The sequence below is a fragment of the Conger conger genome, chromosome 2 (genome assembly GCF_963514075.1).
Source record: "Conger conger chromosome 2, fConCon1.1, whole genome shotgun sequence".
Lineage (NCBI taxonomy): Eukaryota > Metazoa > Chordata > Actinopteri > Anguilliformes > Congridae > Conger > Conger conger.
Genome location: NC_083761.1, coordinates 18,481,130 through 18,505,586, shown reverse-complemented (window position 1 = coordinate 18,505,586; position 24,457 = coordinate 18,481,130). Strand labels below are relative to the sequence as shown.

Sequence of the window (24,457 nt, the reverse complement as noted above, 5' to 3'; positions counted from 1 at the left end):
AGTCTCATCAGACCACCCTGGCCCCCCCGCTACCCGCTACGCTACCCCCACACTTAACACTGACATGTTGTTTTTTTGCTGCCCCCCTCCCCCCCCACCGTCCTCTGTTCCCTTCAGCCAATATAAAGATACAATTACCCCTGGAGATTTTGGCTGCGCAGTTGATTAGCACAGCAAATTAAAAGACAGAGTCACGAATGACATGTCCAGCTCTTCTCCCCACTGTCCTCCCAATTCCCACAATGCCTCACCCTGTAAGAAGGAGGTCAGGCTGGAGTGAGAGAACGCTCTCTGCACAGCTGTACGCCGTTCAGAGGCGGAATTAGCTATAACTGTCGATGTAATTGCAAGCTCGTAGCAAATGGCTGTCTGGACAGTAAAATACAATCTGAACAGTTAACCTTGACACACTGGCAAATTTTGTTTTATTTACTAATTAATATGTACATTGATAAGGATTATTTAATGACTGTAGTTCTAATTAAAGTACACATTAGTATTTTTTTCATATACTAATGTGCAGAGGTGCCTGTTTTGTTCTTATTCTTTCCCCTATCCTTCAGTTAGGAAGAAAAAAGCTTTGAAATAATTCAATAACTCTCTCTAAGCAATCACATGAACAAATATTGTAATTAGGTTTAAACCCTTCTAACTTTTATTGATTGGAACAAATTGCAGATTTTAAACTTGTAATTAGTTCATAAACAGCCTCTTTGAACTTGAAATGTGGAAGAAAAAAGAGGTCTCTGTAGTTTTGGAATGGTTAATAATTTTGTGGAGTGAATGCATTTTAATGGCCGCCTGTTTAACAAGGGGATTTGGCGCGCACTTTGCAACAAGCATGTTTCTCAGCATGTCTTCGGCACAACTCATTTCAAATTTTCATTTTAGCCTAACTCACCCCAAATGTTTTTGATGACAATAGATGATTTGTGCTCAATTAAATAATTATCACAAATTATCAGGGGTCTTCATGTCTTCTGAAGTCCACTGAGCGTTGTAACCGAATGCTAATATTTGCAACCAGCTGTAACCAGTGTCTTTCACATGGACACATACTTGGGGCTATGGTGAGAATGAGTAGATTATCACTAATCTGGTAACTGTGAGCATTTCATTGACAAATTTCTATGGGTACTTGCATTGAAACTTAATCAGTTTACCTGAGTCCGGTGTTTCTATGTGAATTGCAATGACTTGCACCCTCAATCCATTAGAGTTCATTTGACAGTTGAGTCAATTTCGCCGTGAGATTCCTATGTGTAGGGATAGCTCTCGTTCACAAGCAGTTCTGTAATCATTCCTCGGTCAGTTATGTTTCGGCGTGCATGTTTGGTCCGAAAAGGGCAATCGTGTCAATAAAATAATGCATTCCGTGCATAGGGAAAAAACGACGGCAGCAAAAACACATTGTACATTGATCACGGCAGCAGTGAACCAAAATCACCCCGGGCCGTCCACTTCAGACGTTTTGTTTTCACGTGACTTATCCTTCGCTGGCCAAGCTACAGACCGAAACAATAAAATATAAACACAAACAAATAACCAAAGAAAAAAAAGAGACACAAGGCTGCCATGGCGGCTGAAGGTTCTTTGTGTTGACTCGGATACAGTCCAGTCAATGGCATCGGCTGACTATTTAGAGTCAATAACTTTCCCCTCTCCCGTCTCAGCCAACACAAGCGGGCTGTCTCTGAGGTCAGCGGTCTTTAAACAAATGACTCGCTGGAAATGGCAGTTAATCGCCTCCCGTGCACATTACCAGGGCATTGTGTTTCAGTCTCTTCAAAAGCCATACTTTAAAGTCAAATCTTGAATTCGCATAAACGCTGCAGATGGATACAACTGACAACCTACTTCCGCATCAGTAAATATGCTCCTATTTTTAAAAATACAACCATAAAAATGAGGATAATAGTAATAAACCGGTTGTGATCGAAGCCGGTAGTGCCCTTGCACACTCATAAGGATCACACTTATTCCTGTGTCGTTGAATGGCGGCGCTGTGCGTTCCAGTTTTGCTCAAGCCCCCACGCCTTTGTGCCTTCCGAAGATCCCCTTGTTCTTGCGTTTTTTTCCCTTCTTCCTTTAACCTTGTTCGTTCCGCCACAGCTTGCGCTACCATGTGGCAGTATGCTCCGAGTCTGATACCTATATCGGTTTGCCATTGATCACACCTGGTGTTGGAACAAGCTGACAGCAGGGTGCTATAAAAAAATCAAAGGGAGGCAGATGTGTTTGTCCTCGTGTCAATACTACTGGCTTTAATAAGTCCACGGGAGCTGATCAGGCGTTTCTAAAAGGTCCCGTCTAACACTTTTCTTTAAACCCGTGTATCGGATTTGACAGAAACGGGTCTTATTTTTTGGCTTTTTTTTAAAATTTAACCTAAAAAATAAATCACATTTTGTCGCTTAAGTCGTCACCCAAACCTGCTGCGAAATAAATTTGGAGGTCAATTGCAGGCAGGTTGTTCATTTTTATTCATTTCTTTTTTGTTTTTATAACCTCGGATTATGGTGACGCGCGGTGCGTTTCCAGTTCAAGACACTCGAAAGGGAGCAGAAAGCACGCCGCTCCATCTGTTCTAATAGACATTCTAACACGGCTGCCTCTCCAAACAGCCCTAACAATGATTTTAAACAGTGACAGGCTTCATAAATAAAGCTCAGCACACTACTCTAATTGTATCAAAGCTATTGCTTTCTATTTAGCCATGGTCATTGATGGCCCTGCCTTTAATCTCTCACCAGAGGCTGGGCGCTATCGCACCGGCGGACTATTTGTCCTAATCAGTGACACCCATTTACCAGAACTGCTTAAAATGAACTATATCTCATACAGAAATCGTACATTTACAGACTCCCATTCATCACGGGAAAATTGAGGGCCAGTAAACTTTTCTCTTCCTCCGGTGGGATCGCGGACATGCATCAAAACGTTAAAAAAAAATGATTGGGGAGAAGGAACTGTCAGGCATTTATCAGAGAGGGGGAACATTATTTGCTAATTTCCCAACCTGTTTGGTGACAGGGTGCTCCGTCTTTAGGCCCACAGTGACCGGCCTGGCCTTTTTGTTATTAGTACAAGTCAAGCGCTTTTTTGGCTGCTCTAACAAGACCCATTTGTCTGTCATCACCCGGCACCTCGTTCATTCCCTCCAAAGGACGTAGACGGAAGCTTCCGTGGGCCCACACCGTCGAGGACCGGCAGTTGAGCTGGACAGACCACCGGGGGTGGGGGGTGGGGGGGGACGCCTGATAAATCACAAACTTTCCTCGTCAAGGTGAAGGTATCGACTCCACTGCACCAAAACTGACAAAATGAGGAGGGGAGGAGACGACCATTCATCATTAAAAAAAGAGGACAAAGGGGTCATCGCTACTTCACTCAATAAAGCCGGAGATGTGAAGTGTTAAACATCTTTGTCCTGCCTCTATGCAGTGTCATGGAAACACTGAACGAGTGGCGGATTGCTAGTAATTACTAGACTAATGAAATTGGAAGTGTATGGTAAAGTGTGCTTGCGGGAATAGACGTATACATTGGATTTAATTTATAATTAATAGTATTTACTTGACTGTGCCGTGTACGTACAGTAAAACCTTTCTGGCATTGGGTGGAGAATCTGGACAGTTACAGTCGATGGAGCTGAACAAGAAGAAGTTCAAAGATGAGAACAATATAAGTGCATTGCAAGAAATACCCTCCCATGAAATGGATCTCTGAGACTGCAGAATTGTGAAGGAGGTTGGAGGAATGGCCCTCACTCCATAACGATTTAAGCGTTTGATTCCGCAATCAAAAGTCATCCGCGAAACAACTCCGCGTGGTGCAGCCTGTCCATTGGGTGTCCCCGCACCCGGAGGCTCTTTGTAGTCTCTGATCTTGGACTATCTGATACCGGGGGTTCCTCGCGCCTCCCCCCTTCCCTACAGGGCCGGGGCCTTGATAGCTGAAGCTAGCGCACAGCTAGGGAAGCAGTAATCAAAGGGCCTTCGACAAGGTATGTAAACAGAGTTGTTTGAATGCAATCCAATAGTTGTCAGCGAGGGCAATTTTTTCTTCTTCTCTAAAGAAGACAATGAGCTGGCCCCACCACCCCCGCCTCCTTCCAGAGCATGTTGTCACATGATAGCACCATTATTTACTGTCAGCTGCTCCAGAGCGCTAGGCGAGGCTTGCTCGCTAGGCCCAGTTAGCCGGCCCGAGCGAACGCCAGGGGACAATGTCAGGGCTGCGGGAGAGGGTAGTTCCTGTCATCCAATTAGACGCCTAACGTGGCACTCTCCCTCCACAGTCAGGGAGGTGTGCTTTGAGGAAAATTTCATGCCATTATTTGATGGCATGTAATTATTAAGTGACCTGTGAAATCCAAGTCTGTAATTGAAACAAGTGTCTGCAATTGAGCATGCACTCCTCTCTTTCTCTCTCTCCCCCTTTCCCCCTGCAATTTATGGCCCTGGCTGGAAAGAAGGAAGGAAAAAAGAGAGAGAGAGACTTGTTTCTATAGGGGGGCAGCGCCGCGGACTGATTTGGATATAATTGGTTCCCTTCTTTCCTATTTTGGATCTCTTTTTTTAATGCTGCTCTAAATAGGTTGTCCTTACTAAGTCAGGGACATTAGTCCCGCTCCAGCAGGCAAGACTGGCTTCTGATGAATGAGCTACTCAACCTTTCTGCGCTTTTGTATTTCCTCCTAACCGTGCGAGTCTCTGCCGTACCCCGCCAGCTCCTGTGATTGAAATTCATTGCCAAATTTATTGAGAAATTAATGAGAAAAGCTGAAAAGTATTGACTTTGAGAGGAAAACACAAGTCATCTCGAATGAGCGGGAAAATGCAGCAATAATTTAGCCCCCATCGATTTCGCCCTGTCCATGTATCGATCTCCATTTTACAATATTAATTTGCACCTGCGATCGGCTGCGAAGGGAACCAATTCCATTTGATTTCTGCGGGGCCGTTAATGCGTAAAGCCTGCCGCCGGGCTCCGAGAAGTGGCGTACACGCACCGCGAGTCACTGCGGGCCCCGGGGCGGGCGGGGCGGCGGGCGCTTAGGGGGGGGAGGGGGGCCTTTTTGTTAACGCTGCCTTGTTACTGAAATGGACTAGAAATGTAATTTCTGACAGATGAAAAAAAAAGAAGAAAAAAATGAAACTGAGAGCACACTTCCAGTGTGTCCATTTCTCATTTGTTGCTTGAGATGTTTTATCTGATCCAGGAGCGATCGCCGCTCGGATTCCCCGGCCGGTCCGGATCGTCGTGGCCGCGTCGGTTCAAAGTTCATGAAATTTCTATGAGCATTGATCTCTCCCCATTGATTTTTTTTTCTTCCTTCCCGTTTTTTTCCCCCCCTCCTTCTTCCCCGCTCCAGATCTTTGAAATTTTAATTTCCGAAGCATCTGAATTTCTTGGAGAGGAGATGACGTTTTTTGGAGACGGCTAGTAATAAACCGAAGGAGCTCGAGAACGTGTCTAAGAGCTTGCCAACGGCAGACTGGGTTGTACAGTACACGCTGGTTCCAGGGAAACTGGGCTTTGCATAACACATGCTCAGCATTCTTTTTTTTTGTTACGAGCTATAATGCGTTTGTTGAAATCGTTTTGCCAAATCATTTTGTGGGGGGAAAATGTTTTTTATAAATGTATTTTTTTTTTACCCTCCTGGCTGCAATATGTTAGTCTTGGTCTCCATTTTGCTTCGACTGCAGAGCTATCTGCTGGAACGGCGGGGGTTTACAAATGCCACTTCCAGCGCAATCATTCCTTCCCAGCATCCTTCATCACCTGGTCAAGTTCACCTAGTTACTTATCAGTAGGACATTTAATAACTCCAAGGTGATATAATTGCTATTGGCACTTTTCCCCTTGGATTCGGCTGGTTAATGTGTAAACTACTTGTCAGCAAATAGCACTTTGTCTCCGAAATCGCTAACACCCTCTAGAGGAATGTCTCTGTATTGAGGAATTTAATTTGACTTTATTTAATTTTTACACATTACGACCAGCGTTTTCCAGTGAGTCACATCCCTGGCACGGAGCTGTGTGGGACACCATTGTGAGGAGGTATTTTCTGCTGAAACGGGCCTGGTTTTCTTTTTTACGCCGCTGCAGTTTATGTCTCAGTTTGGGCTGACAATAACAAATGCCTCACCGGTTGGCATGGATTATATTTCTGCGGTGCTCTGAGAAATCGTAATTACTGCGGTGGTCTGTTTTCGTGGAGGAAACTAACTGAATTATCACAATCGCATGATTGGGAAGTTGCAGGAAGATGATCATTATTTAAATGAAAATGGAACTCATTTATAGCTAAATCCAGCAGCTGGCAAGAAAAAGTAAATGGATCTTTTCCTGTTTGTATTATGGCAGTCAGCTTTCTCTGTCAGGAGGAAAAATTGGACTAAATTGAACCAGCCCCTCAATGTCTTCCTTTTTTTCTTCTTCTTTTTTTGTCTTTTTCTCCCTCAAACAGTGAAATGCAGTCACAATCCAATTGTCTGCCAATGTTAAAATACACTTCCTGCAGATGTTGTTATTTCTCAGACACGGTGCATTAAGGAAAAACAACGAGAGTGACAAATCTAAAACAGGCTATGTTTGGCTTAGCCGGTCATTCCCGTCTCTTTAAATGGCTACCCCAGACCGCCGCACCTTTGAGGAAAAGCAGGGTTACCGTTCGACTCCATTAGAGGCTGAATCCGCTTTTTTCAGGTCTTCTCTCCTATCATTACTCAGCTCTGTTTTTACTACAGATTTGCGGTTGGGAGCGATAAAAAAAAAAAAATAGGTGGGGAAAAATCTCAAAGGTATAAATGGAGCCCAGATAAGCTCTGAGCAGTTTAGCGTAATTAGGCAAAGTAATAGCCAGCGATGGCGCTTGTTCTCATCTCTCACAGAGATCCAGAGCTATCATAATAACCGGTGACGGCTAGCTGGAATGCTGCCGCCGCAGTGCAGCCCCTAACATGAAAAACGCAATATTGCACAGATTCCCACGCTCTGTTAACGTCCGTACGCGGCTACCGCCGTTTATATCAGCGGGCCATACTGATGTTCTCAGTCTTGTCAGTTCTATAAACTCTTTAACGTGCAATTCCATTCCACTGTGTCCAGACACCAACATCGTGGCACCTATTCCTTTAAAACCTTCCCACGTTTTTGCTTCTCCCGCATGGGAGAAGCTGTGGAGATAGTAATGTATTAGTCGTCCGCTAAGTACACTAAAGTGGAGCAAACTGCCATTAAGAGGAATATATAGAAGCTGGAGGAGCGGGTGAAGTGGGGTAGCCCATCAGAGTGCATGCTGGGACTGGGTGCCCCAGACAGGGAAACCCCAGCGCATCCGCGCCTCACGTGCGTTCCCAGCCGCGGCGGGCAGATCCCGGTCGTTCCGGTTACGGGCGCAAGCCGGAAAAGGGGCCCGCATTCATGCCACATTGGCACCCCCCCGCGCCAACCACGAGAGGTAATGCAGGCTGACACGTTCACTTCAGTATCGTCAGGAGCAATTCCCAAGATGGCCGATAACGGCTTAAATATTTAGTCTGCTTCTTCTCTTTCTACTTTCATGCATGTGAAGTAACGATTAAGATTAACTCGTCTGCTCTCCTGCCCGCTTAAAAATGTATCCGTGTTTGAGCTCCGGGCTGTGTCTGCGAGCTTAGCATCGCGTGTGTTCGGTCATGTGAGTGCTTGCCGGTAAGACCCTGTGTGGATATTGACCTGTACCTGATATCAACCTATCTGTTCCTTTCAGGGGCCTGTCAGATCTTTTGCCTCATATGACACATATTATGACGAGCTCTTTTCATGTCTTTATTCATTCATATTCTTCTGCAGTGTGCGTATGTGTCTCTCTATTTCCCTTTCTAGAAGAAAAAGCTCTTCACTTCATAGCAAAGCGCTTCATTGCAAGTGAACTAAGAAACATGACGCGTTTAAACTGTAAGGATAAGGATAATGCATTTCATCAAAGTGAAGAACTTACCCAGCTAATAGCTAAATGTTCTCGCAAAGTTCCTGGAATGTTGTGTCAATGTTATCACATTGCCAGTACATGGCAGCAACATTGTGAGAATGTTGTGTTAGCTGGGACATATTACCTTACCTGGTGTCTTGTGTAAACAGCTAAATTATTTTCTTTTGCCAATTTACAAATTATATTCTTTGCTAAACCCTCCCCATGCAACATAATAATCTCCTCCCTCTCCAAAACAGACTCTCTACTCTACTCTACTTCAGCAACATAATAACCCCCTCCCCCTGTAATATGATCAAGCCTTCCCCAAGGAATGTATTAAGTCCCTCCCCCAGCAACAGTCAACACTACCCCCAAGCTTGCAACAACCCCTCCCACATTTTCAATGTATTAAGTACTCTCCGTATAACAAATAAATAAATAAATAACTTTTTTGGATGAATACTCATGTACTTCAGCATACAAATCTAAAAAAGAAAAAAAAAACAGCATGCTAACCGCTACCAGAACATGCTAACCGCGGTTTCAATTGCGGTTTGACATGAATTACGGCAGGTCGAGTTCCTGAAAAGAGATGCGCTGGTTTGAGAGCTAAAGGCACGGACCTATGATGGAAGAGCGAGCCTGACGTAGCATCAGCTCGCCAGGGCAGGGAGAAAACCGGGGCGGACGGAGCCGTAGCCGGCACGCCGGCTGACAGACGCGAGGTTTCCGAGTCGAGATGATGAAAAAAGGGCATTATCGTCTCGCATTCGCTCTCTTCCTCCTTCTCCCTCTCATCTCCGCCGGCGCGGCCTCTCCACTGGTTCCTCCTCTAATTATCCGTGAGGTCAGTAAGCAAAATTGGGAAGAAGCCGGGAGATCAATACAAATTATCCCTGAGCAAACCGGTGCTGACAGTTTGAATTGCAGCATATGTTTACCCAAAATCAGGCAATTTATCTTAATATCAGCAAAGTAATGCAGTGCAGGTGAAAGGTCAGACAATCTCTCCACCTCATAATTACCCGGTTCTAAAACAGGAAAGTGGTATTGATTGGCCGGGGCTGGGAGAGCTGTGAACGGGACGTGTCGGAGCCTCGTCCTGCCTTTCCCGGCCCCCTGGCCCGGGGACCCCGGCGAGGCCGGGATTTATGGGAAGAGCGCTGGAGGTTTCGTGTTTCCCCGGTAGAAGAGCGCCCTGCCAGTGAAGCCCCCTCCCCTCGGCCCTTGTTTTCGCCGGGGCAACGGGGTGATAGATCTTGTGTCAGTCAGCGCTGTTCGCGGGGCTCAGGGCCGTGGCGGTTAGAGGTTCGAGGGGGAAGCGGGCGGGGGAGGGGGAGGGGGGGGGGTGAGATTCAGGCTGGATTTAGTCTGTTATTAGTCAATCTGTTATGCATATTGCCCAGCTGTCATTTGAAAGAGGGAGAGAGGCAGAGAGGAAAGTGGAGTTACTTCACCCCCCCCCCCTTTACACAAGCCCCCCCACTCTGAAACCCTCCCTGTGCTCATATCACTCCCTATTCTCTCTCTTTTTTCTCTTTCATTCACTCCATCTCTCTCACTCTCTCAGTTACTCTCATTCATTCTCTCTCCCTCTTCCATTTGAGTCCCTGTCACAGCTCTGACTAATACAATAAGAGTCAATTTTATTTATACCATTCACAACGACAAAAAGGCTGTTAAACATAGATGTTCAACCAACAATTCATTATTATCAGGCTAGCAGTAGAAACTGTGGTAGCAGCAGCATTGTTTGCATTATATAATCCACCTTAGTATTTCCTTTACTGAACAATGAAAGAGCTCTCTTATGAAAAGCCAAGAGGATGTTTAATGCTAACGAGCAGTTCTATCACCTCTCCATCCAACGCATTTGCTTGGAATCAATAACAGGAGAGCAGTTGTCTCTCCCTGACCGAGCCTCATCAGGCGAAATTCATTAAGCCCATATAGTTTTAATGATCAGAGCTTCGATAATAGATGGGAAAGCAACACGTTGCTATGTGCACGCGTGTTTGGGTACGTCTGTGTTTGTGTGTGTGTGTGTGTGTGTGTGTGCGTGTGTGTGCGGGTCTTTCAGAGACCGTCCTCCGGGCGAGACCCGGGTCCCCTCCGCACGCGGTGCGTTGGGTCTGACACGTTTGCGTAAACCCGGGCCCAAGACATGACGAATTGTCCTGAAAGACAATGCTGACAGCCCGTGATGATTAATGGTCTGATTATGAAGCGGTTTCGCACATACGGAATTTACATCCCACCACGTTAGAAATTTGGCCGTGTCACAGGACGCCGAGGCGACAAGCCCACCCTCGCCGCTCTCGCTCAGAGGGGGGGGGAGGGGTAAGGGGGGGGGGGGGACGCAAAAAAACAGCAGAATCCGAGAGAAAGCCGTGTCATGTAAAATCAATACACGTCGGATCAATGCTTTATTAACAAGAAAATGTCTCACTTGGCATTCCTGCGTGGCGGAGGCGCGCTCTTTCCTGGATGCGCGACGGCACGTCAAGCCGCGGCGTGGCCTTCGGGTTCTGCTGCCGGTCGCGTGCAGCCCTGCATCGATTACCTGCGTGGCGCTGTCCGTGTCTGTACACGTAATTGTGCCACTTGATCATAAAGTCAGCCAATTATAATATTTATTCTTTTTGGAGAGGGGTGTATTCCTTCCTCCCTCTCTCTATCTTCCTCCCTCTCCCTCTCCCTCTCTTTATCTCTCTCTACCTCTCTCTCTATCTCCCTCTCTACCTCTCTCTTTCTCTCTCTCAATCCCTCTCTCTCTCTATATTCCTCCCTCTCTCCATATATCTTCCTCTCTCTCTACCTCTCTCTATCTTCCTCCCTCTCTCCTTCTCTCTCTCAATCCCTCTCTCTCTATCTTCCTCCCTCTCTCTCCCTCTCTCTCTCCCTCCCTCCCTCTCTCTCACACAGTGGTGCCGTCTGCACGCCTGCCACAACCCTTCATGTTCGCTTGCATTCAGCAAAGCCAGTGAACTGTATGGTGTTAATGGTGAAATTACATGCTGAGTAATGAGTGATAGCCTAAATTGCAGGCTGAGTAATGAATAGATGGAGGCAGTTCTTATTAGTCTCTGGGAAAAAAAGCCATTGATTTATGCAGCACCGCACTCTGCAGAGTCACTCTATTGAAAATGATATCTGCATCAGGCGGTAATGCTCCTTTAATAAGTTTTTATTTATTTGTATTTTTTTATAGGTTTACACCATGCCCCTACATGCTTCCCTCTCTGTTTTGAGCTGTGGCATGGCTATGTCATATCGTTTTGAGTTTATTAAACACAGCACGGGTAGCTTTACCCAAAATTACCCAGATTAAGATGGCAGGTCGCACGACCGACCTCCGCGTTTCCGTTGATGGACAACACGGTCCGGCTCAAACTCAAAATTACAATTTGAGGAGGAAAAAGAATCGAGCAGAAAAAAAAGAGAAAGAAAGATTAATTACTGTTTGTGGCCCGCAATTTCACAAGGATAGCACGGCTCGGCTGTAGAATGATAGTACTCCACGGCAGTTTGCGGACAGCCATTCACAGATTATTAAAGCTTTGCAAGATTAAGTGCTCCTCCTGCCTAGTCTGTTCTCGGGCAATATGCCGGGGGAAAAAAAACGAACACAGGGATAAATCTGAGACGGGCTATAGCCAGACATATGTCATCATTGCTGGTTTCCCATAAATCCTACAGACTGTACAGAAAGTGGTTTGCGATGCAGACATCAGTCGGTGACAGGCTTGATTGCCGCATATGGCCTGAAGACCAAGCAAGCTGCCTTGGTATCAGGTTCATTTATAATGTATTGACTAACCCGTAGAATTTATTTGATCAAATATTGCTTGTGTGGTTCCATTTCACCGTTTTTCTTTAAAAAAATGCATTTTTGTTCTGTGTAAAACAGTTTCCAGGAATGTTTGCTCGAAATAAACTTAACCCTGGCAGAATTCAGAAGTGGTCAATTATTCATAAGTAATTTATTGAATAAAAACCTATGGTTTTTAAACGTCTAATTTTTCACATGAAAACATGAGATGCAAATAATCAAATAATAGTGCCAGACTAATGTTTTTTTTGTTTTTTTTCCAGCTTTGAATGAGCCAACTATTGACTATGGCTTCCAGAGGTTACAGAAGGTCATTCCGAGGCATCCAGGTGATCCAGAAAGGTTACCTAAGGTCAGTATCCACAGTGTTTGTGAGTGTGAGTGTGTGTGTGTGTGTGAGAGTGAGAGAGTGGGAGAGAGAAAGAGAAAGAGAGAGAAAGAGAGGGAGAGAGAGGGAGAGAGAGAGAGATAGAGAGAGAGAGAGAGAGAAAGAGAGAGAGAGAGAGAGACAGTGGGGGAGGGAACTTCTCCATTTATTCCAAACCTTGTATAAATTGTGACACGAATTGTAAAAATCACTGCTCAGATGAGGTAGAGCATGCAATCTTCTTTGGCAAGTCATCATTATTCAATCACTCAGAGGCAATTGCACAGAGGGGGATAGAGACACACAAACATGTACACACACGCGGGCACACACACACACACACACACACACACACACACACACACAATGCCTTCCCAATACGGGGCATTGTTTTGGATTCTGGGGGAGAAACGTAAACTTTCTGTGTGGCGAAATAGTTCAATTAAACATTTTCCACTCCAGTAGGCTGTGGTGATTGTAATCTAAGCAGACCCTTTCTGATCTCTGATTACGGCCCTCTTGTTTTCCTTTCATTTTCCAAAGCTAGATCCAGTTTAATCTTTTGTTTACAAAGCTTTCGTTATAAGTCCTTGTCTTAGCGGGTTAATAAAGGAAGTCCACACATTAATATCTACAGGGTCTTTTTTTTTTCATTTGAATTCCACAAAGAAGCAGTTTGCCTCCGGTTCCCAGGCTGGTGACACATATCACAGGCCCGTTGTTTTGATGTGCAACATGAAAGATAAGCCATGCTTATATTTTTTCCCTCCTTTTTTGGTGATTCTTTGATTCAGTATTTTCATATTCCTTTGATATAATCTATGACTGTACCCCGCTAATAGAAAAGCGGCTAATTTCTTATTTGAAACATGCAGAGCGGAGGACGTTCTGGGTGATATTATGACTGATTAGTTTCCACAGGCATCCCGGGCTCTCAGTAAGAGCTGACCACCTCTGATGTTTAATAATGTAAAATAACACAAATATCTATCAAGGCCCAGCATGCATGGTACAATATCATGAACTTCCACTGTGTAATTTATAAAAAGGCTAACTGAACAGCGAAGATAATCTTTGATGGGAACTAGACTGAAAATCTCCTCCCCAAGATAGCTAATGTTCAGTACATGATATGTTTCGGTTACCCTCATTTTTTTTTCAGTAGATAGCAATATCTTGACAGAAAATCTTGTTCCAATGAATTGCCTTAAACTACCCGGAGTCCATACAAAAAGATACAGCAGCCAAGCTGGCCTTAGTCCCTTTCGCTTCCATGTCTACCAATCTCATACTGTATGTCTCAATATTGTAGGTTAAATAAAGAAAAAATTGAAATCAAAAGCAAATATTTTGAATAAAATAAAACAAAATTGTATTTGCTTATCAAAAATCCAGGTAAGGCAGCGTTGCTCAATCTTCGTACGACACTATAGCGGAAAGACGGAATCCAGCGGTTTCGATAAACAACATAAATATTTTATTTTGTTTCTAATGGACCCAAATGCGGAGTTGGGCGGCATGTAAATGTGAACGCCTAGCGATTCATCATTATTAAGCCAGCCGTCTGAGCTGGGTTTGCCGGGGTCAAATCGCGCTCCCGGTAAAACAGCAATTGACCCTTACATATACGTCGAATGAGCGGAGGAACAGAATACAGAAAATCGGCATTAGGCGTCGTTGGGTGAGGCAACTCTGTAATAAGGACTGGGGAATGTAAAATGTGTGTTAGCAATAAGCCCAAGCGTCTGAGTGTCTCTTCCCCCCACCCCGGTCCCATGACTTCACCCTCCAGTTGATAATATTACCACAATATTGATTTCTGCAGCATTTTTTTTTTCAGAGGAACCGTAATGCATAGGGTTTGATGGGTAATTGTGGTGTGACAGAAAGCCAATATGGTAAGCACGTATTGCTTTGGACATACACTAATAATGTTGCTACACAGACAAGGAGTTGGTCTGAATTGAAGTTTACCTCCTAATTTTAGACAACATCAAAAATTACTGGCTGATCCAGTGGGAGGGGCTTAAATAGGCGCATTATACCACAATCCAGTGTGTATATAAAGGCAATAACTACGAGCGCTCATGTGATAAGAGAGGAGATTGGAAGGGGGACTCTCCAATTCTCATTCTTTTTAGGTCTTGTTTTAAAACAATTGTAATATATTCCCCAGCACATGCAAAGAGAAAATAGAAGGATGAGAATCAGATTACACCTTATACGTTCACTTACGCCCTGGAAAATTATATTTATTACTACATATATAGTAGAAATGGGATTTTACTTTAGCACAGAATTAATTTTGCATAGACTTCCTCACATTGTGGTGTGTGAGCCTGTTTGTATGTGTGTGTGTTAAAATGTCTGTCTCAGCATGCGTGTTTCATTCAGCAAACACAAATGTATTCAGCTTCCTTTTTTTGTCTAATATACAAGAAAAATTATTAGAAATGCATTCATGTCGAGCAATTACCCATGCATTAAAATTCATCTTCTTCTCTCTGCTTTTTGAAGTAGCTACATCTATTGGCTCCGTAGCTCTCAATGTATTCATAACCCCAGGCAAATACTAACAGAATAATTGCTTTACAGTTTTTTAATGACATTAGCACCTGAAGTCACATCACCTTGGTTACTTTTCTTTTTTTAATTGTGATGATGTATGCTGTTCTAGGTGATGGGAGAATGTGAATAATCAGGAGTGTTTAAATCGCTGTTCGTCCACAGGCCTAATGATGAACACTTGTAATAATAACACTGTTATTATAATAACAACTCATCTCGGGTTTTAATAGTTTCAGTTTAACCTGAAGTCTGTTATGCCCCTGCAAAAAAAAAAAGAAAAAAAAAGAGAGAGTCAATTACACTTATCGTTGTGGCTCGGAAATTTACATTGAAATGCTTCTCAAACACAATTCCGCGGTAATCGTATTCAACGTGCGAGTCTCTATGCGTGAGGAGGGCATATTGGAACAAAACAAGCTTGTTCAAAGCATCCTTGACTGATTGGGTCGCGCTATCCATCGTCTTTCCATTCGACTAGACCACCACTTAAGCGCAGCCCGGTAAGTTGGGTTCATTAGTTAAGACACCGCGCTCTGGATAGCAGATTAAGGATGAGAGGCGACGTAATTTTCTTAAACTATCCTTATGTCGCCTTCGCAAAGTACCATATGGACAAGGAGGGCGAGGGTATTTCCCCCAAATGAAAAATAGCTCGCGAATATGACAGTCTTAATTGCTTTAATCGTTGCTCAAAATTGAAAGGCATGTAAAAAGTCTTGCGATATGATGGAAGAGATTATGAGTAATTATTAACACCTCAGGAAAACACTTTATCTCACTCAGAGAGCGCCACTCTGTCTGGTGAGACCGGATTAAGACAGCTGGGCTGTTCATTGATTGTACCTGCTTCATGACAAGTCTAATTCTTTATTTGTATGCAAACTAGATGCACGCAACATCAAGCATAGACACCAATTTCAGAGGTAAAGGCCCATTTTAAGAGCCATCCATCCGGCAACTTTTGGGATTAAATGCTGTTTTCTGTGAACGTATGGCGCGAGCCTGAAGTGGCGTCTGCAGTGATTAATCTTGATAAATATAGGATCCGGGAAGAGATGCTTTTAGGAATGAAAGATCCATTGAGCCATGCTTCAGGCTCTACAGTTATCCCTCTCTCAGTTAACGCCGGCTAAATCTAAAGAGCCGGCGTTTGAAGCGTCCGCGTCTCTATAAAAGGCGTATCAACGACCGAGATCGTGTCTTAACATGCATTTCAGGAGCCTGTGCAATGGAAACCACACATGCATAAAATAGGGTCCCTAATATTATGGTACACTTCTCAGCATGTCAGATCCCACTCCGGCTGATGGAGACCATTACTGAGAGTGAATAGGACTGATGATATAGGCCCATTCTGTCTATCCGTATAGAGGTGGTGTTTGTTGAAGAGACAGAGATCAACTGACTTTTGCTTGGATAGTAGATATCCCTGCATAGCTCTACATCTTACTTACAGGTTTTTGGTTGGGAAAACAAAATTAACTTGTGGAGATTCAGGACTGTATCGAGCAGTGCAAGAGAGGTGTCTCAATATAGCTGATATAAAACTAGGATGATCATGAGCAAAGCAGCACTGGAATTCTGTCTTTTCTGAAATTTGGAAGAGAACTTGGCAATACGCTAATCTGCGCTGTCAGAAAAAGTAAGAAGCATGAAGACATGGATAAGACAGAATTCAGTGCATTCATGTCCCTGGGCACAGATAGTCAGCATTCGTTGGGTAGGAAGTCATTTATGAAGTCCTTTGCAACAGGCAGTGAAAGAGGTTAATTGAAAAATTTCTTAATGTCATTATGAAAGAACTAGATTAACCCAAGCTAATTCACTTTATTGTTCAGAAGAAAGAGAAATAAGCATTGAACTCTCTTGCAAATTTGGGCCATGAATTAGGGGTGAGATGTTGTCTTTAAGGACTCTGCCAGTTTAATTAAGATATGGAAAATTACTCATTGTTCTTCGCCACTAAAGTGCAAGGAATTAGCTGCCAAATGCAGAGCCTGCGCCTTTCATATCTCATCCGTGTGTTTGTTTGTTTAATACCCACAAGGCGACATCATTAAAACTGAAGCACTTATTTTTACTCATTTACCATTAAAGCTGGCAAACAGCGAAGCCATTTTGCGTGTTTGTAAAATTTTAAGAGGTGTAACTGAGCGGGGGAAAATGAACGTTGCCAAATTACGCTGAGGAGGATGACATCATTGCTAGCGCAGAGATGATGATGACAATTATTATTATTATAATTATTATTATTAGTGCTAGTAGTATTGCTGTTGCTGCTGTTGAACAGCTATTTTTATTCCCATTTAAAAAGAAGGTGCCTTTTGGCCAGGTGATTCATTTGCGTTCATGTTGTTGCACTTGCAGGAGGTGCTACTCAAGAGAGCTGCTGACCTTGTGGAGGCTCTGTACGGAATGCCCCACAACAACCAGGTAAAGGCCCCGCGCTTCTGCACAGGCATCTGTGCGGACGCCCGCAAACCGGCCTCTTTTGTGTACACACGGAGTAATTAAATCAGCACATTTCCCTGCCCGGTACCCCCCCCCCCCACCCCCCCACTTTGTACATTTCAAAGCTAGCTTCAGGCCATTGTGCTGGGCTACGGTGTCATTGCTCTTGGAAAGCAGTTTAGTCCTTTCCCAGATCCATTCCTGGCCACTGCACACATCTGAGAGAGGAGTTAATCACTCAAAACGCACACGCGTGCACCCACTCAAATGAGAGAATAACCTTGAACGGGGTCCAAAAGATTCCGTACTCGGTGCAAATTCCTGAATAAATCTACGGAGCAGAGCTGCTCAAATATAGGGCTATGTAAATTCAAATATAATTACCGTTTTTTTTTTGTTTTTTTTCATTACTAATTCTGCTAGCATAATGTTGCACCAATGTAGTGTTGATACAGGGAATTATAGCTTGGTTTTAGGAACATTTAGAGTGATACAATTCATGGCTGAGTATATATTTATGTGTATATATAGTGTACCATGTGTATCAACATACAATTTCATAGTCATTTCTATTTATATATCATAGAACTAATTCCTGGCATTTACTGCAATGAAATTGTGGTCCACAACAAAGTTCTATATATGTCTTACAACAAGAAGCAAAAAACCCCCCAGAATACATCATTATTCATGATGATAACACCAGAAGCGTATTATTTCCCAATCTGTCTAAACGAATTGCAACAGAGCCCATCCGCACTGGTCAGCCCAGCGGTGTGGAGTGCAGAACAGAGCAGGAGTACCACTGTGTTAATAACGCCGGGTCCTCCCCCGCTCCTTCCTTCCTTCCTTCCAGGAGATTATTCTGAAGAGGGCGGCCGACATCGCAGAGGCCCTGTACAGCGTACCCCGCAATCACAACCAGATCCCGTCCCTGGCCAACACCGCGTCCCACGGAGGCATGATGGGAGTAAACTCCTTCAGCAGCCAGCTAGCAGTCAATGTCTCAGAGACATCTCAGGGTAATGACCAGGGTATGTAACTATGAGAGCAGATAAGCTTCGCGCAGCAGCTAATCTACCTTACCCTTCAATATTACCTGGCCGGCACTCACTTTCCTGGCCGCGGCTATATCTTCCCTGGCTGCCTCTAATTAATCTCCCAGGAGGTTGCCTGACACTGTCGCTGCCTCCACTGTTTACTTGGCGGTGAGTGACCGTTCCTGGTATTCACTTAACGGCAGAGCTGATAATAGTTTTACATCTGTTCTTTGTTGCCGCCGCTAAGGTCAGGTTCAAAGGAAATTTTTCTCTCTGGCTTTTCAACGTCAGACGTGCGCGTGCGCACCGAACACTCGTACGTTTGTACGTATGTGTGTTCGCTGCGCGAATACGTGTCACCGAACCTAAACTCTGACACGTAGAATCGCACATGGGTCTGGTATATTAGCTGCCCGCTGGCTTCAGGGATGCAGGCAGGCAGATGCTGTAGAGCATGGTGTGTTGTAAAGTAAGAAAAAAGATGAATAAAAACAAAGGCAGGTTTCCTTTTGTCTTCTCTTCTATTTTTGATTAGCATACATATGCGTATGTTTATGTGTTGAGTTTAAAAGGATGTGCTGATACTAGCAGGTGGTATTAGCAACTGTAAAGAACCTAGAGAAAGTGTTTAGTTGGACAACAATGACCTGCACAAAATCGGTTTAGAAATGGGCTGTGTTCGAAACCCCATACTTAGCATACTACTCGTACAAAATTTCAATGAAAATCAGGCTGAAAGTTGTAAGCTAGTATGTGGTTTCGAACACGGCCACGGTCTGACCAACGGTCACAATGCTAACCGGCCAACCAAACACTTTCCTTGGGGTTTAACTCGCGCAACAGCTGTCTGAAAGGAGCTCTCTGCCCCTCTTCTGACAGTGGGATACAGCCGCAACACCAGCAGCGTCTCTCCACGCGGGTACGTGCCCAGCAGCACCCCCCAGCAGTCCAACTACAACACAGTAAGCAACAGCATGAACGGGTACGGGAACGCGGGAATGCCCAACCTGGGGGTGCCCAGTTCCCCAGGATTCCTCAACGGGTCCTCGGCCAACTCCCCCTACGGCAGTAAGTATCAAGGTAATACACCTCCCGATTCTCCCGCACCTGAAAAGCGCCTCGTTTTCTCAGTTCTCTCTTTTGTTGTTTTGATATTTTGGGAATGTGTGCTACTGGATAAAAGGAGGGGTGACTCTGGAGGCTGAACACACCCTGCTCAGAAAATTTCAAATCTGGAACAAATAAATCCAATATTTTTTTCCAAAAGGCAAAAAAAAAAAAAGAGTAAATCTGGAACATGTCACTGAAACGGTGGAAAAGAAAAAAAATCTATATTTATATATTTTTTTGCAATGAGTTTTGCCCCGGATATGTTTCACAATCAGAGTCCAATACAAAACCTATTATCCAGAGAGTGGCCATGGCAGGACATTTCACTCCCCTCTCCCAACACCAATGATTTTATTGCCTTTTTTCTTTTTTCTATATATATATATATTTATATATATATAAATATATATATACATTTATATATACACACACACTCATATACATCATTATTATTTCCTTCCCTCCCCATCCAAATTTTATTTACATTTATTTACTTTATTATTATTATTATTATTATTATTATTATTATTACATTTTTGTTCTAATCAACAAAGAGGCAAGGCCTGATTAAAATACGTAAGAATAAATAAAATACTTTTTTTGAATTTTGAATTGCCGTGAACTCCTCTCTGAGTGGTGCTTATTTTTGCTTTATTGCAGTAGTACCGTCGAGCCCCACCATGGCAGCCTCTTCGGTCAGCCTATCTTCAAACTGTAGCAGCACGCACGGCATTTTCTCATTCTCACCTGCCAATGTCATCTCTGCAGTGAAACAAAAGAGCGCCTTCGCTCCCGTTGTCAGGCCACAAGCCTCCCCGCCTCCCTCTTGCACCAGTGCAAATGGCAATGGACTTCAAGGTGAGCCACGCGCCCTCCTTTTACCTCCAAACGCAGACGTCTTCTACCTCGACTCCCCTCCACTTCTACCCCCCCTCCCCCCCCCCCCCCCTCCAAAAATGCTCTGGCCCCTCTCCAAACAGTGGGGGGCCCGTACGCGTACGTAAACCGTTACAGGTTACGCCGAACGTACGGCCGCCCCGACATTAATCATACGTCGGTATATGGGTGACTGGAGAGATGAATGAATGGATGGTTGGCTAGATGGGTTGCATTATGCATGCTTGCATGTGTGCATGTGCATGTGTTTAAGAGTTTATTTATTGATTTATTTATCTTACCATCAATGATTAAGGGAAGTTAAGAGGCTCCAGGGACTGTTAAAGTACTTATGGTTTGATGCAGCATTTACTCGTTGTATAGTAAAAAAAGAAGTAACATGTAAATGAGGATGGATCATAGCCAGGCTAGTTGCGAAAATGCAGAGCTTTCCTACATCCTTGCCTGAACTGATATTTGCTTGGAATCTGATTTCAAGCAAGGGTCCATTTATTAATATTCATTCCTACTATATGAACTTGGTGGACATAACTACGTTTCTCTGAGATGCCCTGCAAAGCTACAGTACCACTGATCAGGGTTAAGACAATATATAAAATGTGTTTACATGCATGTAACATGTTCTGCCATGTTTGCAAGATAAATGCATATATAATTGAATATTATATACAAGACAGTTTTTCTGCTTTGTACTGAAGCCAACCCACTGAAACATAGCAATCGCTGTGCAGGATGGTAGAAGCAACAATATGAATTATTTTGGATGATCAATGTATTTTTGTATGGAAAGGCTGACTTGTTTGCATTGAATACGTGTCTTAGCAGTAGTGTGTGCATCCAAGATTAATAATGTTGGAATTAATGAAGTGGGAAATTAAAGTTCATGCTGTTACATGCATGCACTTATTAATATGTGGTTTGCAGAAATTAATGAGGAATGCCTTGTCACCACGGGCTTTTGCTAACTTAAAATCATCTGAACCATGACGTTACAAATAAACCGAAAAAGGACTGAAATAGTTTTCGCTCTAGCCCTTTCGCTAGACACCTAATTGTTTCAAATGGGTGAAATTACCGCGAATATCAATCTCAAGTCTTTGGGTGGGACCCCTCTTAATGACTTCCAAGCCCACGGTCTCCCAGAGTGAAGCTTTTGATCTTAGGATGGCCCCGAGATGAACGCTCAGATATTAGGATGAAACACAATTAAGGAAACATGAACAAAACTGGGAAGGTTTGCCTTTCGGGGGCGTTGAGGACACTGGGAGAAAAAGAGCAGAGGATTTCAATTTCGGAGGGGGGAGCGGTGTCTGGTCCTTGACTGGGGAGAGAGCTGGCTGTATCTGACGTTACCAGAAGTGACCGTGTTGTTTCTCAGCTGTCAGCATGGACCGCCTCTTGGGAGGCCAGGCCACTGTTTGCCATTAACAAAACGCTAAGAGAAATATCACACGTGTGGGAGGCAGGATGCTTTCTGGTGAAAATGTCAGAATGCTCCTCTTTGAAAAGTGAAGCCTTTTCTACCATGTCTTGTTCGAAAAGCACATTTCACTTACCACCCTGCTCCCCCCTTCTCCCACACAACCTTTACCCCCTCCATCCCTCCTTCCCCCACCGCCATCTTACACACCCTTTTTTCCCCTCATCCAGAGCAGTCCTTATAAATCTTTGCATTAGAAAAATGAGGTTGTGTTTTAATGCACTACTTCTTGTGCATTCCTTACTTAATTTTAAGAGATATTGTGTGTGGGATTTGTTTTATTCTTTGAGTGGGTGCTATGTGGTTGAGGCCTAGGTGACTAATGCATCTCTCTCTTTCTCCTTTTCAGCGATGTCTGGGCTGGTCGTCCCTCCCATGTAAACTGCACTTGCCTCTCACAAGCCTCGATCTTCACAAAACAGGCTTCATGGGACCTATTTAGTACATATGGAAGATTCTGGTCGAATCAGTGTCACCAATCATGAATATAATCAACAACAAATTCTGTTATTCAGAAGAAAAAAAAAAGAGACTTTGTTTCCAAGATCCTATTCAAATGAATATGAATTAACATGCAAGCAACTTCTTTCATGAACAATTCCATTTTATTGACTGAATTTCTTGTCATATTTTCACATTTCTCAGTCTTGAAGAAAAAAAAAACGAAGAAAAAATGCCTATTTTGTATAAACGTTTCTGGTTTCATCTTGGCTATGTCTAGTTCTTGTTCTGTATTGGGAGAAACTCTGTGGATGCACCGTTTGATGAAAACACTGATGAAAAATGCCTCTGAACCGGTTTCTCTTAAAATGATGCGCAGCAATTGTGCATCGATATAATGTGAATTAATTTTTTTCCTTTCGTTTTTATGTTTGTGGTTAGAATAAAAGGGGGCCAAGAAAGGGTGAGCCATTGAACTGGAAATAATAGAAATATATGATTTAAAAAAAAACAAAACAAAAAAAAAGACAAAGTAAATAAAACTAAAACTGTGGGAGGGGCTGATGGAGGTGGGGAGATTTTATCATGCTTACTTCATCTTAAAAAATGAACTTTGTAACTTATTGTAGTTAGAAATAGTAACTTTGATATTGCAAAAATCCTTCTCTTGCCTTCAACAAGCACACTGACAGAGATAAACGCTACTGTCTGTTGGTTAAAAAAATATACTTCCACTGCTAGAGCTTCCTGTTTAAGCAAGTGTGATCTGCAATGTTTTTCAACTTTTTGCTAGCACTGTATACTATTGCATTCTTAGGCTACTGTGAAGTCTATGTTTCTTGTACCAGAGAGTTGTCCTTTTACTTCTAGATCCTTATTCCCTGATGTGTTTTGTATGTGGTTATACGATTGTAGACTTTTGTGATTTTGCCAAAGTTGTAGCTAAATATTTATACACTTGTCTTGAATTTTTCCAGATCCACTTAAATATTTAGTACAGAGTTTTATTCCTTCCGAAATGGCAAGGAGTAAAATAGTCTTATACATTGCAACATTTTCTTTCACATTACACACTTGCGGTCACTAAGGGAATTTTTGTAACATATCAATTATAAATAGTGTATTTATCTTTGAAATTTTGTATATTGCTTTCCATCATTTTATTTGATCTTGTATGTATTGTTTGTCATAGCCTGATATTGTGATGCAGCACAGAGCGTTAAGCCAAGAATCATTGCCTACATCCGCTTTTTTTGTATCGATAGATTGCAATGTCCATACCTTTCGTTTGTATTTCTGGAATTTTTGTTACTTTGTCGAGACCTTTCCGTCCATTTTCTTTTTATTTTTATTTCGAGGAAAAGTCAAATTCATTGTTTATTTTTATATTAATTTTTAAGTTATGTAAACAAATACTTTTTTGAAATAAAAATGTTTGTTGTATAGTCAAATAAATTGTTTGTGACACATGGCTGTAATAATACTAGTAGAAAATGTGCATGTCAAGCCACCCCTGGGTGGAATGATTCAATTTGTGGTTGTATTTTTCTTTTCTATTTTTTTGTAGAATGTAAAAACTCATTTTGATCTGCCACCCATGACTTTGCCATATAGCTGAACTGTGTTTACAGGGAACAGAAATCAAAACATCTAAATTTGGAATGGAATCGTAAATCAATCACTAATGTTTATTAAAATTTGTCAAGAAAAACAAAACAAAAAAAAAACAAAAAAAAAAACAAAAGCTCTTATGATGCCTTTACAGTGGACTTCTTGAGAGTATTTTTTTTTTCTGTCGTTTGAATGACAACTTTACACCACAATTGCCAATCATTGCTCCATAAGGATTATCAATGGTGTAAAAAGCACAAACATTTTTTTTACTAAAATAAAAAAGAACTATTGTGACCCCTCACCTTTTGGACTATTTTTTCATTATTTTTTAATTGTTTTGCTGTATTCTGCAAACCAGTACGAAAGTCTGAGAAGTGTTTAAAGACTAGATTTTTTATATTGTATCATAGAAAATGCCAGGATTTAAATGTTATATATTGTACACTACATTTTGTAACAATTCCAAAAGAAAAGTACTGTAGCATCATCGTAGCTATATACACATGGCCATTCTTGTTGCTTTTTTCTCGAGATTCATCCTGACAGTGCCAAATGAACAGATTGAGGCAAATGACTTTAATGTATTTGTTTTATTATTATTTTCTTCCTTTTACCTTTTTCTTTTGCACTGAAGCCTTTGTAAAATGGCATGTTGTGATGTTTTGCAGACTACAGCATTAAGGCTCGAACT

The 24,457-nt window shown here is 42.8% G+C and overlaps 1 protein-coding gene across 12 annotated transcripts in view; it reads left to right on the top strand.

The window, feature by feature from the left end:
• ebf3a (EBF transcription factor 3a) overlaps positions 1 to 24,067 on the top strand; it is a 91,800-nt gene extending 67,733 nt beyond the window's left edge. For 3 of the 12 annotated variants that reach the window (XM_061227111.1, XM_061227096.1, XM_061227065.1), the window contains exons 11-16: positions 12,062 to 12,150; positions 17,101 to 17,166; positions 18,041 to 18,218; positions 19,104 to 19,292; positions 19,995 to 20,192; positions 22,061 to 24,067. In XM_061227111.1, the coding sequence (XP_061083095.1) occupies positions 12,062 to 12,150; positions 17,101 to 17,166; positions 18,041 to 18,218; positions 19,104 to 19,292; positions 19,995 to 20,192; positions 22,061 to 22,092 (752 nt within the window). In that variant the 3' untranslated portion in view covers positions 22,093 to 24,067. Of the gene's footprint in view, positions 1 to 12,061; positions 12,151 to 17,100; positions 17,167 to 18,040; positions 18,219 to 19,103; positions 19,305 to 19,994; positions 20,193 to 22,060 lie in introns of all 12 variants that reach the window. The other 9 variants (XM_061227088.1, XM_061227079.1, XM_061227056.1 and 6 more) reach the window with 5 other exon arrangements.
• Positions 24,068 to 24,457: the final 390 nt, after the last annotated feature.